At 35.1% G+C, this 19379-nt stretch overlaps 1 protein-coding gene across 3 annotated transcripts in view; it reads left to right on the forward strand.

The window, feature by feature from the left end:
- Positions 1–18092, forward strand: part of REDIC1 (regulator of DNA class I crossover intermediates 1) — a 173993-nt gene extending 155901 nt beyond the window's left edge. For 2 of the 3 annotated variants that reach the window (XM_077170525.1, XM_077170527.1), the window contains 2 exons: positions 13987–14069; positions 17207–18092. In XM_077170525.1, the coding sequence (XP_077026640.1) occupies positions 13987–14069; positions 17207–17674 (551 nt within the window). In that variant the 3' untranslated portion in view covers positions 17675–18092. The remainder of the gene's footprint in view (positions 1–13986; positions 14070–17206) is intronic. The other variant, XM_077170528.1, reaches the window with a different exon arrangement.
- Positions 18093–19379: the final 1287 nt, after the last annotated feature.

A 19379-nucleotide genomic window follows, 5' to 3' on the forward strand; every position in this document is an offset into this window, starting at 1 on the left:
AATGACATATCAGATAAAGGTCTAGTATCCAGAATTTATAAAGAGATTGTTCAACTCAACAACAAAATGACAGCCAACGCAATCACAAAATGGGAAAAAGACTTGAGCAGACACCTACCAGAAGAGGAAATACAAATGGCCAAAAGGCACATGAAGAGATGCTCGATGTCCCTGGCCATTAGAGAAATGCAAATCAAAACCACAATGAGATATCATCTCACACCCACCAGAATGGCCATTATCAACAAAACAGAAAATGACAAGTGCTGAAGAGGATGCGGTGAAAGAGGCACACTTATCCACTGTTGGTGGGAATTTCAAATGGTGCAACCACTGTGGAAGGCAGTTTGGCAGTTCCTCAAAAAGCTGAATATAGAATTGCCATATGACCCAGCAATACCATTGCTGGGTATCTCCTCAAAGGGCTTAATGGCAAAGACACAAACGGGCATTTGCACACCAATGTTTGTAGCAGCACTATTTACAATTGCAAAGAGATGGAAACAGCCAAAATGTCCATCAACAGAAGAGTGGCTAAACAAACTGTGGTATATACATACGATGAAATATTATGCAGCTTTAAGAGAGGATAAACTTATGAAGCATGTAACAACATGAATGGACCTAGAGAACATTATGCTGAGTGAGTCTAGCCAAAAACTAAAGGAAAAATAGTGTATGGTCCCACTGATGTGAACCGACATTCGAGAATAAACTTGGAATATGTCATTGGTAACAGAGACCATCAGGAGTTAGAAACAGGGTAAGATAATGGGTATTTGGAGTTGAAGGGATACAGACTGTGCAATAGGACTAGATAAAAAAACTCAAAAATGGACAGCACAATAATACCTAATTGTAAACTAATCATGTTAAAACACTGAATGAAGCCACATCTTAGCTATAGGTTTTTTTTTTTTTACCATTATTATTACTTTTATTTTTTTCTCTATATTAACATTCTATATCTTTTTCTGTTGTGTTGCTAGTTCTTCTAAACCGATGCAAATGTACTAAGAAACGATGATCATGCATCTATGTGATGATGTTAAGAATTACTAATTGCATATGTAGAATGGTATGATTTCTAAATGTTGGGTTAATTTCTTTTTTTCCGTTAATTAATAAAAAAAGAAAAAGAAAGGGTACCGGATTTTGTGAAATGCATTTTCTTTGTCAATTGAGATGAACATGTGGGTTCCCCCCACACTTACACCCTTACATTCTGTTTAGGTGGCATATTACATTTATTGATTTTTTAAAAAAATTTTATTAATAAAACCAATCAACATACAATATGAACATTCTTTTTTTCTTTATTTTCATCACATAGTTGTATATTCATCATCATGATCATTTCTTAGAACATTTGCATCAATTCACAAAAAGAAATAAAAGAAAACAGAAAAAAATTCATACATACTATACTCCTTACTCCTCCCTTTCATTGATCACTAGCATTTCTGTCTACTAAATTGATTTTGACATTTGTTCCCCCTATTATTAATTTTTAACCTGTATGTTTTATGCATCTATCGAAAAGATAAATAAAAGGAGCATCAGACAAAATGTTTTCACAGTCACACAGTCACATTCCAAAAGCTATACCATAATATAATCATCTTCAAGAAACATGACTACTGGAACACAGCTCTACATTTTCAGGCAGTTCCCTCTAACCTCTCTGTTATGCCTTAACTAAAAAGCTGATATCTATTTAATGCTAAGAGTAACCTCCAAGATAACCTCTCGACTGTGTTTAGAATCTCTCAGCCATTGATACTTTATTTTGTCTCATTTCTCTCTTCTCCCTTTTGGTCAAGAAGGTTTTCTCAGTCCTTTGGTGCTGAGTCCCAGCTCATTCAAGGATTTCTGTCCCACATTGCCAGGAAGGTCCACATACCTGGGAGTCATGTCCCACAGAGAGAGAGGGAGGGCAGTGAGTTTACTTGTCATGTTAGCTGAGAGAGAGAAAGGCCACATCTGAGCAACAAAAGAGGTTTTCTTGGGGGTGACTCTTAGGCCTAATTTTAAGTAGGCTTAGCCTATCCTTTGCAGGGTTAAGTTTCATATGAACAAGCCCCAAGATTGGGGGCTCAGCCTATTGCTTTGATTGTCCCCACTGCTTGTGAGAATATCAAGAATTCTCCACTTGGGGAAGTTGAATTTTCCCCCTTTTTCACCATTTCCCTGATGGGACTTTGCACATACTTTTTTATTCACTATTCAAATCCTTCTGGGATTTATCAGGGCATCACTCTGGACAAACCTATAAAATCTCATGACCTACCCAAGGTTCTAAGTACTTATGGTGTTCAGTTAAGCTGTCCATATAAGTTATATTAGGAAATGCACTAGTCAAAGTATAAATTTTCTAACAAATAAACGTTTTTTGCTTTAGTCTCACACATAAGTTAAAGTATTAAAAAATTAATTACCATCTGTTTTCAACACCCTGCATTATTGACATTCCTTTGTTCTTCCTCATGCAAAACAGTTTAAAATTTGTACATTTAGTCACTATCATTATACACTCTAGGCATTCCTGGATTATACCATGTGGTAGTTAGATTCAGTTGTCAACTTGGCCAGGTGAAAGCACCTAGTTCTGTTGCTGTGGACATGAGCCAATGGTAGGTGAATCTCATCTGTTGCTAATTACATCCGCAGTCGGCTAGGAGGCGTGTCTGCTGCAATGAGTGACGTTTAACTTAATTGGCTTGTGCTTAAATGAGAGAACGCAATGTAGCACAGTCTAGCAGCTCAGCATTCCTCATCTCAGCACTTGCAGCTCAGCCCAGGCCTTTGGAGAAGTCACCCCGGGGAAAGTTGTTGGAACCCAGGGGCCTGGAGGGAAGACCAGCAGAGAAAATCCTGTGCCTTCCACGTAAGAAAAGAGCCTCAGTGGAAAGTTAGCTGCCTTCCCTCTGAAGAACCGACAAAATAAATCCCCTTTTATTAAAAGCCAATCCGTCTCTGGTGTGTTGCATTCCAGCAGCTAGCAAACCAGAACATACCATCTCAGTCTTTATCGTATATCTTACTCTCTGATTTCATTTGTGCCCCCAGGCCTCCTCCCTCTATCATTCTCACATTCAACTCATTTAGTGTACTAACATTATTGTATTACAGTTAGGTAATATTGTGCTATCCATTTCTGAATTTTTACTATCAGTCCTGTTGCACAATCTGTATCCCTTCAGTTCCAGTTACTCAATATCTACCCCATTTCTATTTCCTGATGACCTGTTTCTTAACTGAAATTATCCAACTTCATTCATTAATGTTAGTTCATATCAGTGAGGCCATACAGTATTTGTCCTTTTGTTTCTGGCTAATCTCACTCAGCAAAATGTCCTTAAGGTCCACCCATGTTGTTACATACTTCATAACTTTATTCTGTCTTACAACTGCATAATATCCCATCGAATGTGTATACCACAGCTTGTTTAGCCACTTTTCTGTTGATGGACATTTTGGCTGTTTCTGTCTCTTGGCAATTATAAATAATGCTCCTGTGAACATTGGTGTGCAAATATTCATTTGTGTCCTTGCCCTCATATCCTCCAAGCAGATACCTAGCAATGGTACTGCTAGATCATATAGCAATTCTATACTTAGTTTTCTGAGGAACTGCCAAACTGCCTTCCACAGCAGTTTTGAACCATTTGACATTCCCACCTATAGTGGATAAGTGTGCCTCTTTCTCCACATCTTCTCCAGCACTTGTCATTTTCTGTTTTATTGATAATGACCATTCTGGTGGGTGTGAGATGATATCTCATTGTGGTTTTGATTTGCATTTCCCTGCTAGCCAGGTAAGTTGAGCATCTTTTCATGCGCCTTTTGGCCATTTGTATTTCCTCTTCTGAGAAGTGTCTGTTCAAGTCTGATATATCGTTTCCAAATATTGTCTTCCATTGTGTAGGCTTTTTACTTTGTTGACAAAGATCTTTGATGCACAAAAGTGTTTAATTTTTGAGTAGCTCCCATTTCTTTCTTTCTTCAATGCTCTTGCTTTGGGAGTAAGTTCTAGGAAACCGCTTCCTGTTATAAGATTTATAAGATATTTCCCTACGTTTTCTTCTACCAGTTTTATGGTCTTAGAACTAATGGTTTTGTCTTTGATCCATTTTGTGTTCATTTTTGTATAGGGTGTGAGATAGGGATCCTCTTTCATTCTTTTGCATGTGGATATCCAGTTCTGTAGGCACCCTTTATTGAAAAGACTGTTCTGTCCCGGGTGAGTTGGCTTGACTGCCTTATCAAAGATCAATTGTCATAGATGAGAGGGTCTATATCTGAGCATTCTATTTGATTCCATTGGTCAGTTTATCTATCTTTATGCCAGTACCATGCTGTTTTGAACACTGTAGCTCCATAATATGCCTTAAAATCAGGCAGTGTGAGACCTCCAGCTTCATTTTTTTCCCTCAAGTTACTTTTAGCAATTCGGGTACCCTGCCCTTCCAAATAAATTTGATTATTGGTTTTTCTATTTCTTAAAAGTAAGTTTTTCAGATTTTAATTGGTATTGCATTGAATCTGTAAATGAGTTTAATAGAATTGACATCTTAACTATATTTAGTCTTCCAGTCCATGAACACAGTATGCCTTCCATTTATTTAGGTCTTCTGTGATTTCTTTTGACAATTTCTTATAGTTTTCTCTGTATAGGTCTTTTTTCTCTTTAGTTAAATTTATTCCTTAATATTTTATTCTTTTGGTTGCAATTGTAAATGGATTTTTTTTCTTGATTTCCCCTCAGATTGTTCATTACTAGAGTATAGGAACATAGAGATTTTTGAGTGTTGATCTTGTAACCTGCCACTTTACTGTACTCATTTATTAGCTCTAGTAGTTTGGCTGTGGATTTTTCAGGGTTTTTGACATATAGTATCGTATCATCTGCAAACAATGAGAGTTTTACTTCTTCCATCCCAATTTTGATGCCTTGTGTTTCTTTTTCTTGTCTGATTGCTCTGGCTAGAACTTCCAACACAATGTTGAATAACGATGGTGATAGTGGACATCCTTGTCTTGTTCCTGAGCTTCGGGGGCAAGTTTTCAGTTTTTCCCCATTGAGGGTGATGTTAGCTTGGGTTTTTCATGTATTTCCTTTATCATGTTGAAGAAGTTCCCCTCTGTTCCTATCCTTTGAAGTGTTTTCAACAAGAAAGGATGTTGAATTTTGTCAGATGCCTTTTCTGCATCAATCGAGATGATCATTTGATTTTTCTGCTTTGATTTGTTGATATGGTGTATTGCATAGTTGATTTTCTCATGTTGAACCATCCTTGCATACCTGGGATGAATTCTGCTTGGTAATGGTGTATAATTCTGTTAATATGCTGTTGGATTCGATTTGCAAGGATTTTTGCATCAATATTCATAAGAGAGATTGGTCTGTAGTTTTCTTTTTTTGCAATACCTTTGTCTGGCTTTGGTATGAAGGTGATATTGGCTTCATAGAATGAATTCGGTAGCTTTCCCTCCTCTTCAATTTTTTTGAAGATTTTGAGCAGGATTCAGTTTCTTTACTTGTGATTGGCTCTTTGAGGTTGTGTATTTCTTCTTGAGTCAGTGTTGGTTGTTGGTGCCTTTCTAGGACGTTGTCTATTTCATCTACATTGTCTAGTTTATTAGCATAAAGTTGTTCATAGTATCCTCTCATTACTTCCTTTATCTCTGTGGGGTCAGTGGTTATGTCTCCTCTTCCATTTCTGATTTTATTTATTTTCATGCTCTCTCTTCTTTTTGTCAGCCTTGCTAAGAGTCCATCATTCTTATTGATTTTCTCATATTATCAACTTCTGGTTTTGTTGATTTTCTCAATTGTTTTCATGTTCTCAATTTCATTTATTTCTGCTCTAAACTTCATTATTTCTTTCCTTTTGCTTGCTTTGGTGTTAGTTTGCTGTTCTTTCTCTAGTTCTACCATGTGGACAGTTAATTCCTCAATTTTTGCTCTTCTTTTTTTTGATGTAGGCATTGTATAGGGCAATAAACTTCACTCTTAGCACTGCCTTTGCTGCATCCCATAAATTTTGGTATGCCATGTTTTTTTTTTCATTTTTCTCAAGATATTAACTGATTTCTCTTATAATTTCTTCCTTGACCCACTGATTTTTCAAGAGTATATTGTTGAGCCTCCATATATTTGTGAATTTTCTGGCTCTCTGCCTATTTTTGATTTCCGACTTCATTCCTTTATGATCTGAGAAAATGTTTTGCATGATTTCAATATTTTTAAATTTATTGTAACTTGCTTTGTGACTCAGCTTATGATCTATCCTTAAGAATGATCCATAAGCACTTGAGAAGAAGTTATATACTGCTGTTCTGGGATGTAATGTTCTATAAATGTCTGTTAAGTCTAGCTTATTTATAATATCATTCAACTTCTCTGTTTCTTTATTGATCCTCTGTCTAGATGTTCTGTCCATTGATGAGAGTGGGCAATTGAAGTCTCCAGCTATTATGGTAGATGTGTCGATTTCTCTTTTCAGTGTTTGCCTCATATATTTTGGAGCATTCTGGCTCAATGCATAAATATTTATGATTGTTTTGTCTCCTTCTTGAATTGTTCCTTTTATTAATACATAGTGTCCTTCTTTGTCTCTTTTAACTGTTTTTACATTTTGAGTCTATTTTGTTGGCTATTACAGCTACTCCTGCTCTTTTCTGATTGTTATTTGCATGAAATATCTTTTCCCAACCTTTCACTTTCAACCTATGTTTATGCTTGGGTCTAAGATGCATCTCCTGTAGATAGCACATAAATGGGTCCTTTTTTTAATCTATTCTGCCAGTCTTTGTCTTTTGATTGCAATTTTGATTGTGAAATCTCGCATTGTAGGTTTCCATTGTTTCTTTCATCTCTTCTACTGTGCCTTTCATTCCCATACGTTCTGTGATCTGATTTTTCAAACTTTCAATTTCCTCTTTTTGTTCGTTCCTTGGTCTTCTTTATATTCTCCCTGAATGCACTGATTTGATTTTTGATGAGGTTTTCCATGTCTGTTTCAACATTGTGAATTAATTATTTAAACTCCTGTATCTCATTTGAATTGCTGGTTTGTTCCTTTGACTGGGCCATATCTTCAACTTTCCTAGTATAATTTGTCATTTTTTTTTGCTGGCATCTAGGCATTTAATTACCTTAATTAAAGGATTAATGTTAATTCTTAAAATTTTGGTAGAATTCAGCAGAGAAGATATCTGGTAATTTCTTTGTTAGAAGTCTGTTGAATACTGCTCAATCTCTTTCTTATTATAGGTCTGTTACGATTCTCTATTTCTTCTTCTTTTTTAATTTATGAAAGCACATCTTTATATTGTACTATTAAATATAGTCCATGGTTTGACTTAGGGTTCATTGTTTATGTAGTACCATCCATATTATGGATATTATTTAAAATTTTTATTTTGTGACCCTATATACAGCTTAACATTTTCCCTTTTAGCCACATTCAGATAAATATTTCAGTACTGTTAAATTATGTTCACATGTTTATTTGGCACAAAATTTATATTTTGGCTAGTGCAGTTCCTAATGTAACTTATGTGGACAGCTTAATTGAATACTGTAAGTACCTGGAACCTTGGATAGGGCATGAGATTTTATAGGTTTGTCCAGAGTGATGTCCCTATAATCCCCAGAGTGATTTGAGCAGTGAATTAAAAAGTATTTGCAAAATCCCATTGGGGCCTTTCTGTCGCGATGTGGGGAGCTCATCGGTTGTGCTCCTCCATTCGTTGTTTTCTGGGAGTTTTTGGGTCTGGGTTCCGAGGCACATTGGCTGACTATTCTCGTCTAACTTTGTCGGCGGGTATGGTCTGTTCTAAGGCAAAAAATTTTCTTCTGGCTCTGGACCTGTGAAACTCAGAACAAGTTATCAGCTATCAATACACAAAAGAGGGACAGTCATATGATAGATGTTCCCACTGCCATAAGAACAAATCAAAAGTTTTTTCAGAAAATCAGCCTAGTTGGACTCTGCCATGGGTTTTCAATGAATACAGAGATATGTGGGCCAAATCTTGTAGGATGACCTTTGCCTGTTTAAATCGAATGAAATGTTACAGATATCCATGGACGAGACTGTACAGTACTATGCAAAGCACCGTAGACAGCACTGAAAAACAGACTAGAAATACATCTGTTTGTGGATAACTCAGCTGTCGTAACCTGTCATAATCCTCTTGCCCAGCAGTATCAAAAAGTCCAAGAGTATATGGCTCTCCACCAATCATAACTGTGACTGCATAGTTGTCAAAAACAGTTGGTACATATTCAGATGGAAATTTGTTTGTTGTGTAGGATATCAGGAGACATGTTTTACCAACAGCACCATCACCCACAACAACGCACTTAATTGTCTGCATTGCTGAAACAGTTTTGTATCCACTTTAAATACTTCAAATTCGATGTTGACCTCAGCTCCTCCGCCGGGGCGTTGGCAGCAGTGCCTCTAAAGCATTTTTATTGACCTTCTTTTTTCTCATGATTCTTTCTCAAAAGATAAATTATATATTTTTTGTATTTGTAAGCATCACATTTTCAAGCCATATATGATAGTGCTCAGAAATGGTTCATTACTTCAATTCTTCATGTGCACCTGGGTTCGTGGTCGCTTTAGCTTGGGATTCTTCCATCTCCCCCTTTAAAACACACTCTGTAGGCACCGGAGGTTCCTGCACACCAGGCTTTACTGCATGAGCTGCGTAGTTCAGGCTGGTATTTTCAATCCAACGCCAGTAGCCAGAGAAGGGGTTGTAGAGCATTCCTACCACAGTTTGAACTGACAGACCATTTGATTCCAGAATACTCTCTAGCTTTTCAGGTGAAACAAACTTCTCCCAGCTATGATACCTCTCTGTACAAAACCTGCAATTTGCTCTGCAAAAACAATCCTTTTAATACTTGATAGCAGCTTTGAATAAACGTTTCTAGGTGAATCACATGCTCTACAACTTCGGTGGTCTCTCCGTCCTCATTTGAAAATGTGAAAGAAAAGTGGGTACCTGAGATAACTCATCACTGTCCAAAGACTCCTTTCTTGCTTGTTGGGACCCAAATTGATCTCAGAGATGACCCCTCTACTATTGAGAAACTTGCCAAGAACAAACAGAAGCCTATCACTCCGGAGACTGCTGAAAAGCTGGCCCGTGACCTGAAGGCTGTGAAATATGTGGAGTGTTGTGCACTCACACAGAAAGGCCTAAAGAATGTATTTGATGAAGCAATATTGGCTGCCCTGGAGCCTCCAGAACCGAAGAAGAGCCGCAGGTGTGTGCTGCTATGAACATCTCTCCAGAGCCCTTTCTGCACAGCTGGTGTTGGCATCATACTAAAAGCAATGTTTAAATCAAACTAAAGATTAAAATTAAAATTCGTTTTTGCAATAATGACAAATGCCCTGCAGCTACCCACATGCACTCGTGTGAGACAAGGCCCATAGGTATGGTCCTCATGCCCCCTCCCAATACTAGTTAATTTAGAATAATTGTATGTTGTCAGAAAAGTGATCAGTACTAGTTTCTGTTTTGTTGTTTCAAAAAAAATTTTTTTGTTTTTGTTTTTTTTTTGTTTTGTTAAAAGCAAGGCATGCTTTTGATGACTGTAACAGACTAATTTGAATTGTTGAAGCTGCTCCCTGGTTCCACTCTGGAGAGTAATCTGGGATATCTTAGTGGTTTTTTTTTTTTTCCTTCTTTCCCTTTTCTTTTTTTTTTTTTTTTGAGGGAGGGGAGTTTGGGGAAGTTTGTTTTTACTTAGTTTTTTTTTTTTTTTTATTCCTTAACCAGTGGTGGACAGCCCTTGAGGGGAGGAGGATGGATTGATTCCACATTCCACTTCCTAGATCTAGTTTAGAAAACATGTTCCCCGTCTGGTGCTCTTAGGAGGGAGTATAGTAAATGCCTCATTTAATAACATACTCCTTTTTGAAAGTTGCCTTTTCTCTCCACCCTTGAGTAGGTTCAGTATTTGATGAAATTTCTGAAAGTGGGTGGAACCTGTCTTGCCCCTCCTCTTTTCTGGGATGCACTATATATGTGACTGTGACTTTCAAGGAAATCTGTTTGCTATTTGAATTATTTTTTAAGAAGTTATTTTCTAACTTCTTTTACTGATAAATGAAGAAAAGTATTGCACCTTTTGAAATACACCAAATGGGTTGGGTTCTTAATTAAAACAATTTTTTCCCTGTCAAAAAAAAAAAATGCTTTAGACAAAAAAAAAAAAAAAAAAATCCCATTGGGGAAATGGTGAAAAAGGGGGAAAATTCAACTTCCCCAAGTGGAGAATTCTTGATATTCTCACAAGCAGTGGGGACAACCAAAGCAGTAGGCTGAGCCCCCAATCTTGGGGCTTGTTCATATGAAACTTAACCCCGCAAAGGATAGGCTAAGCCTACTTAAAATTAGGCCTAAGAGTCACCCCCAAGAGAACCTCTTTTGTTGCTCAGATGTGGCCTTTCTCTCTCTCAGCCAACATGACAAGTAAACTCACCACCCTCCCCCTTTCTGTGTGGGATATGACTCCCAGGGGTGTGGACCTTCTGGTAATGTGGGACAGAAATCCTTGAATGAGCTGGGACTCAGCATCAAGGGACTGAGAAAAATCTTCTCGACCAAAAGGGTGAAGAGCAAAATGAGACAAAATAAAGTGTCAATGGCTGAGAGATTCCAAACAGAGTCGAGAGGCTATCCTGGAGGTTATTCTTATGCATTAAATAGATATCACGTTTTTAGTTAAGGTGTAATGGAGAGGCTGGAGGGAACCACCTGAAAATACAGAGCTGTGTTCCAGTAGTCATGTTTCTTGAGATGATTGTATAATGATACAGCTTTCACAATGTGACTGTGTGATTGTGAAAACCTTGTGTCTGATGCTCCTTTCATGTACCTTTTTGATAGATAACTAAAACATACAGATTAAAAATAAATAATGGGATAAATGTTAAAATATATTTAGTAGATTGAATTGCTAGTGATCAATGAAAGGGAGGCATAAAGGTATGATATGCATGAATTTTTTTCTGTTTTCTTTTATTTCTTTTTCTGAATTGATGAAATGTTCTAAGAAATGATCGTGATGATGAATATACAACTATGTGATGATATTGTGAATTACCCATTATATAGGTAGAATGGAATGATCATATGGTAAGAATGTTTGTGTTTGTTATGTTTAAAAAAGAATTAAAAATTAATTTTAAAAAATTATGTTCAGAATGTTGTACTATCCTCACTACCATCCATTACTGAACCATTTCCATCTTTCCAAATGTATTTTTTTTTTTTTTTTTTTTTTTTTTTTTTAAAGGAAAGACAGAGAGAAGGAAGGAAGGATAGAAGGAAGGAAGAGAGGAAGAAAGGGAAACATCTTTTTAAACATTTTCTTGTTTTATTGTATTTTGTTTCTCCGTTTTCGTTACATGGGCTGGGGCCGGGAATCGAACCGAGGTCCTCCGGCATAGCAGGCAAGCACTTTGCCCGCTGAGCCACCGCGGCCCGCCCCTCCAAATGTATTTTAAGTACATCTTACCAGGTACATTTTATGCCTTAACTCCCTATTGTCTATTCCTATCCTGTCCCCTGGTAACATATATTTTAGATTCTGACTCTGTGAATTCTCTGATTCTACTTATTTTATGTCAGTGAGATCGAACTATATTTGTCCTTCTGTGTCTGGCTTATTTCATACAACATGATGTCTTCAGGATTTATCCATGTTGTTGCATGCATCAGAACTTCATCCCTTTTTATGGCTGAATAGTATTTAATTGAATGTGTATACACGGTGTTTGTCCATTCATTTCCCTGATGGCTATTGATGGTGATCATCTTTTTATAGGCTTTTTGGTCATTTGTCTATCTTCTTTGGAGAAAAGTCTATTCAAGTCTTTTGTCCATTTTTAATTGGGGTGTTTTTTTGTTTTAATTGTTAAATCGAAGGGTTTCTTTATATATTCTGGATATTAAAACTTTATCAGATTGTGGGTTCCAAATATTTTTTTCCCATTGTGCAGGTTATTTTACTTTCATTATAAAGTCCTTTGAGGCTCAACAGTTTTTAATTTTGATGAGGTCTCATTTATCTGTTTTTTCTTTTGTTGCTTATGCTTTGGTGTAAATAAGAAACCATTATCTTAATACAAGCTCCTGAAACTTCGGTATATTTTCTTCTAGGAGTTTGATAGTTCTGGCTCTTATATTTAGACCTTTGATCCATTTTGAATTGATCTTTGTATAAGATGTGAGGTAGGGATCCACCTTCATTCTATTGCAATGGAGATCCATTCTTCCCAGCATCATTTGTTGAATGGAATATTCTTTCCCAATGAGTGAACTTTGTCCTCTTGGCCATAAATGTGAGGGTTGAGAAATCAACCCTCAACTTAATTCCAGTGGTGTATGTCTGCCCTTATGTCAGTATCATGCTGTTTTGATGACAGTGTCTTTGTAATAAGTTTTAAAATCAGAAAGTGTAAGTCTTCCAACATTAGTCTTCTTTTACAATATGTTTTTGGCTATTTTGGACCCCTTACCCTTCCATATAAATTTGATGATTAGCATTTTCATTTCCGCTAAGAAGGTTGTTGGAATTTTGATTGAGAGTGCGTTGAATCTGTAAATTGCCTTGGATAGAATTGACATCTTAATAACAATTAGTTTTCTACCCCATGTACAGGGAATGCCCTTCCATTTATTTAGGTCTTCTTTGATTTCTTTTAGCAGTGTTTTGTAGTTGTCTGGGTCCAGGTCCTTTACATCCTTAGTTTTGTTACTTGATATTTTATTCTTTTAGTTGCTATTATAAATGGACATTTTTCCTTGATTTTTTTTCTTCCAGTTGATTACTTTGTATTGAAACACTACTGATTTGGGGTGTTTATCTCACACTCTTCCACTTTGCTGAATTCATTGGCTATCGGGGCTTCAGGGTGGATCTTTCAGGAATTTCTGTATATAGGATTGTGTAATCTGCAAATAGGGAAATTTTCTTGCCTAATTGCTCTAACATGAACTTCCTGTAAACATTGACTATTTCTTCTGTCATTTAAGGTACTTCGTATGTTTCTGTGAATTTGTTCATTTCATATAGGTTATTTAATGTGTTGGCATACAATTGTTCATAATATTCTCTTAAAATCTGTTTTATTTTTGTAAAAGCAGTAGTAATGTCTTAGCCTTCATTTGAGTAAAGTTATTTGCATTTTTTCTCTTTTTTCTTTGCCAGCCTTGCTAAAAATTTGTCAATTATAATACTCTTTTCAGAGAACCAACTTTTGTTTTCATCGATTCTCACAATTTTATTTGTATTCTATATTTCTTTTATCTCTGCTCTAATCTTTATTACAGGGCATGTATTTTGACATGTGTTTTTGCTCCATATTCTGATACCTTTTGCTTATGTTGATAGAATTCCTTTTTCATAAACAAATGAGACAGATGTGGTTGATGATATTGTTGATATATAATGTTTATGCATTGCAGAGAGTCATAACCTCATACCCAGGCCCATTTTCAAACAATCATAATATGTTAAGCTGATAATGAAAGGTCATCATATTGAATGCTTTTAATATGTTTCTTCATATAATTTTGATTGCTAAATGAAGGTTCATTTACTTGATTACCAAATATTTGATGTTTTAGGGCTTAATAAACTTGGTTTATTGTCACTTTCTGAAGTTCACACTTTAAATTATTTGTTCATAAATGTGGATCATATAGTGGAAAAAATCCATCCAAATTTCTCTCTTCTGTTTTTCTTCTTTTATGATGTAGAATAAACCCATATACATTGTTAGAAATGCAAGCTGTCAGGTGTAAAATTTTAGATAATTTTGACGCATTTTAGTGTGTTGTGTGTTATGTTACCTAAATTTATTTCACTGGCATTTATCTTGTACTTATATTTTTTTGTTGAGTATTATTACCTACCTTTTTTCATTAGTTATCCTTTATTTTCAGATCCTGATTCTTCACCAAGCAGTCAGTCTACCAGTTACTCCCCAAGGCAAACAGATAGTTGTTTCAGTTCTAGTTCAGAGATGGTAAGTTATATTATTTTTTATTATTAATACATGCTCTACTATTTTGGGAAAATTGTATTTCATATAATTTGCCTTTACATTATGAACAACTTGCCTTTACATTATGAATAAGAATAATTGAATTAAATGGAATTCTTTTTCATTCTCTATCTTATGCAATCTGCCTTTTATCACTAACTCATCATCCAAAGTACCCTTTCTAAGTTACCAGTGATCTCTGTGTTACAAAATTCACTGGATACTTTTCTTCCTTTATCTTACTAGTACTCCTGTTAATATTGCTATGAGTTAAGTTTTTTCTCTTTTTTTTGAAACAGTTTTTTCTACCATAGAATTTTGGTTTCCTTCATACCTCTCTAATTGCTGTTTCATAACTGTGACTATTTTTCCTTCATTGTTACTGCCATATAAATGTTGGAAAATAGAGAATATTTTTACAGGTTTCTCTTCTCTTAAAATATACTCTAAATCCTAGGTGACGTTATCCACTCCAATGATTTATTATTTTGTCTGGATGATGACAGTTTCCTAATTTATGACTTTAGCCTAGACCCTTATTTAGATGTCCAGTTTTCTATTGGTCTGATCTTAGATATTTCACAAAAATTTCCATCTCTTCATACCTCAAACTGAATTCTCAAGTATTCTTCCCAAGTCAGTTTTTCTGATAACTTCCCATGTTAGTAGATACCCTTTTCCTTCCACCCAGTTGCTCAAGCCAGGAACTTTGTCAACTTTATTTCTTTGAGTTCATCTGACCTCCCACCTCAATCCCCAATTCAACCTATCACTGCATCTGGCTAGTTCTACCTCCAAAATAAATTGCAAATCTGTCTACCTCTCTTTAATTTCTGATGTCAGTACCATAGTCTAAGTAGTATCATCTTGTTCTCAAACTACTGTGGTCGTTCCTAAGATATCTCTTTCTACTTCCACTCTTGTCCAACTTTCTTCTCTAATTGGCAGCCTTCATGATCTTTGGAAACATAAGTTTCATATTATTCCCATGTTTTAACTATTCAATGGATTCCTATTTTACTTTAGAACCTAAACTCCTAATCATAAGCTGTGGAACCTGTTTTAGTTTGCAATCTTCTGGATTGCGATATATGAGAACTGGAAGGGCTTTTATGAAGGGGAATTTAATAAATTACAAATTTACAGTTCAAAGCCTATAGAAATGTCCAAATTAAGGCAGCCAGGGAAAGTTACCGTAATTCAAAGAAAGCCAATGCTTCTGCAATATCTCTTTCAGCTGGGAAGGCACACTGGCCCCTTGTTCCTGGACTCCATTGTTTTCAGCTTCTCTTCCTGTGGAGATTCCTCACTTTACTTCTTCAGCGCTGGCCTTCATCTCTTGGCTTCCCTTGGCTCTCTCCAGGTTCTGGCTTGCTTAACATCTCATGGCAATATCTACTGGGCTCCAAGCATCTGCAAACATGTGTGTCTGTATTCTCATGTGTCCTTATTTGTGTCAGGTCTGTATCTGTGAAGTTTCTTTTGGCTCTGAGGTTTCTGTCATTTCTCTAGGCTCTATTGTTTCTGTCAGCTCTCTCTGTCATTTCTGTCTTTTCGCCAAAATGTTTCCTCTTTTAAAGGATTTCAGTAAGCTAATCAAGGCCCACCTGGAATGGGTGGAGTCAAATCTCCATCTAATCAAAGTTAAAACCCACAATTGGGTGTGTCATGTCTTCCTGAAGAAAATCTAAACAAAAGATTCTGACCTACGTATCGAATCAGGATTAAAGGAAACAGCTACTACTACAAGATTGAATCTGGATTAAAACATGACTTTTCTGGGGTACATAATAGATTCAGACCTGCTCAGGCCTTGTGTGATGTGGCCTCTTCTGGTATCATTTTCCCTCTCTCACCATGCTCCATACATGTCACTTTCCTTACCCTGTCAGTCCCTTTTTTGCTTCAGGGTTTTTGTATATCCTGTTTTTTCTCTTTGAAAATTTTTGCTTTTCTTTACTCCTATTCATTCTTTAGGCCTTGGCCAACATATGTTACTTCTTCAGAAAGTCCTTCTCTGTTGCCCCAGTCTAAATTAGGCTTCTCTTTTATGCTCTCAATATGCCTTATATTATTTTTACATAATGCTTTTCTCAGTTTGTAATTATACATACATGTATGTGATTATTTGATTAATGTCATTTCCCCCCATTAGAATGTGTGCTCCAAGAGGGCGGTAACCATGGCTGCTTCATTCACATTGTGGATGCTCAAGGAATATTTATTTCCTGAAGGTTGCTCTCTCCTATTTGTGCCCAGTTAGTTTCAGTGCTATTTCTGGGGCTTGATTTTGCTATTTCAATGCCAATCAGTTGTCCTATACCTTATTAGGTTTTTAATACTAATTTTTCTTTCTGTTAGTTTGAACAGTCAATATTTTTAGATAAGATTTTCATAAAATCAATATTTTAGATAGCTCAACAATTGAAAAATAAATTTTTCATGAACAGTTCAAGCTAGCACACTGCAATCTATATCAACAGTTCTTTAAGTTTGTCTTTTTAGGTAATTAGTGAGATATTTATTGCTTTTTAAATTTTTCTTTTGTCTATTTGATTTCCTATCAGCTAAAACTCTCTTTAAGTACATATATGTTATATCTTTCATGGAACTAGTCCCATAACAATACATAATAGACATTTTTTTAATCAAGTGAGTCAATGAATGAATAATAGAACGAATTACATGTGTTAGCTGTTCCATGATAAGTTATATGTATTAGCTGTTCCCTTCAAAGGTATTACTTGTATTCAACTTGTTTTTTTAACTGCTTAAAAAACTGTTACATGTCTTTTCTTCTGTGTGAAATGGAAAGGGGATGATGGAGGACTGCTAAGAGACAAAAGTCCCCTTCTCTTTCTTTTTTTCATCTCTCTAGCATTTCTACTACAAGAATTATTAAGGTAGTTCTTGCTACTTTACAAATCCATATCTTCTGAAAGTGAAAGATTATTGTTTGAAGACTCTTTGATAGTATAGCGGCTCTGATTTGCCAAAGTCTCTTCTGTGCTTAGAAATTTTATGTAATATAGTTTTTAGAGTGTTTGCTTTGAAGTGATTAAATGGCATTTACAAAAAATTAAATACTATTTATAGCAAAATTATTGAATTTGTTTTAGCCATCTGAAGATGAAGCTGAAGTATTGCAGCAAACTGAAGACTCAGATCGAAGGCAGTTTATCCAAACCAAAGAAACAACTAAGAATTTTTATATAAACAGGATGTTAAAATTTCCAGGTGATATGATTGTTAAAAATAATGCCAAAACTCATAAACAGAATGAGAATTCTGACTTGTTTTCAAGGAAGAATAATGCAGTTCAGTTTTCACAGCCTCAGAATAATTCACAAATATCGCAAAACAAAACCAATAATAACTGCATTCCAGTGGTTGCAAGATGTGATGCATGGGTACAAACAGAGCATGAACCTGCAATGGAAGAAAAATTAGATGTTGCCGTACAGTGTGACATAATTTCAAAATGTATGTGTAGAAGTGATAAATCTTCTCTTTGTAATGTTGAAAGTTGCAATGAAAACATTAAGGCAAATACCACTGGAGGGCAGGAAATCCTTAAGAACAAATAATATTCTAAAATCTTAGCCTGGGATTTTATCATTTCACTTGACCTGGGAAGGCAATAGTAAATGTTTAAAATTTTATTAACATAATAAGGAATCAGAAAAATGTAGCTAAGCACACAGTGAAAGAACTCAGAAGGTATATTTATGGTTCATTTAAAAACAATTTAATATTGTTAATTTATGCATTTAATTTCTTACATAGGCATTTCTTTAGTAGCTTTAGTATATCTTCAAGCTTTTAGAAATTATATATGTAGATTTACCATCTATCACTCTTATTGTAATGTTATATTTCTATTTGGGGATTAAAAATATGTTTGTTTCCTTCCTTATTGCATTTATTTAAAACTTCGACATATTCATATCTTCTAGCCAAAAATGTTCTTTTTCCAAGATTTTAAGGCAGAAAATAATACCGAACAATATCAACAATTTTTACACCCTTATTTTAAGAATTTGAGTAACTAATCTTTATCTCTAATATTATATTCACATTTTAAAATTTTTAGGTGTTATGTTTTCCATTTTGTTTGGATAAAAAAATTTTGTTAGTGCTTGTGTTAATTCAAAGGAAATATGTTTCTATTCAGGATTAAATAATGTTTTAATGATTTTTATAAAAACTATCTAAAATTACAAAAAATGATTTATATTCATTTTAATGTTATGATTTATATTTAATTTTAATGTTGCTGAAATTATTTTAATAAATATTACATAGGATTTCTCATATCTAAAATGTGGAATTTGATTTCAACACAATATTTATTTTGGGGATCAAGAAAATTTTAAATGTTCATATTCTAAAATTGTCAATTGTATGGATATGTTATAAAATGCACAGCAGAGGGCATGCTTGTAGCTAACTGAACCAAGCATAAAATTCTTAGAGGTCTGTGCCTTTAAAGAAAAAGGTGATTAATTATTGCATTTTTGCAAACACTCCTCTTAATGGTTTCTATTGCAGAGGTGATTTGAGATGTACCAATTTAGAAATACCATCAGCTAATGTTTAAATAGTTAGCAATCTTCATATATTTAGCTTTAGGCATTAATTTTTGCTGCCTCAGAGAAAGCATAATGAACTACTAAGTGATTTTCTTATAGTAATAATTTCATGAAAAAGATAATGTTATCTTCTGTACATTGATAAGTGTTTAAAAGGCCACATTTTATCCTAATATTAAATAAAAAGTATTCTGTCATGGATTGATTGTTCTGAGTATTATTTACCAAAAATCTGAAATTATAAAATGAAGATTGAAATATGGGAAAAAGACTCTGTGTATACTAGTCAAACTAGAATAAGATTGAACTGTGAATCTTGGGTTGTTTTCGAAAATAAAATTGATTTTCTCTGGTTACAAATAGAAGTTAAGCAATATCAAAAGCAAATTCATTACAGAAATCCACAGTTTTTTTTTTTTTTTTTTTATTGGTACTATAGTATGGCCGTTAAGTTCAGTAAGGTGAAGAAGGGTATTAGGACTTTTAAAATAAAATGATCAGGGTGGGCCATGGTGGCTCAGCAGGCAGAGTCCTTGCCTGCCATGCCGGAGACCCAGGATTGATTCCCAGTGCCTGCCCATGCAAAAAAATAAATACATAAAATAAGATGAAATGATCACACAGAGTGGGAGCAGAGTAACATACTTTAAGGCGAGAAATGCGTTTAGAAAGGAAACTGAATATAGATTTACAAAATAAA

The sequence above is a fragment of the Tamandua tetradactyla genome, chromosome 7 (genome assembly GCF_023851605.1).
Source record: "Tamandua tetradactyla isolate mTamTet1 chromosome 7, mTamTet1.pri, whole genome shotgun sequence".
Lineage (NCBI taxonomy): Eukaryota > Metazoa > Chordata > Mammalia > Pilosa > Myrmecophagidae > Tamandua > Tamandua tetradactyla.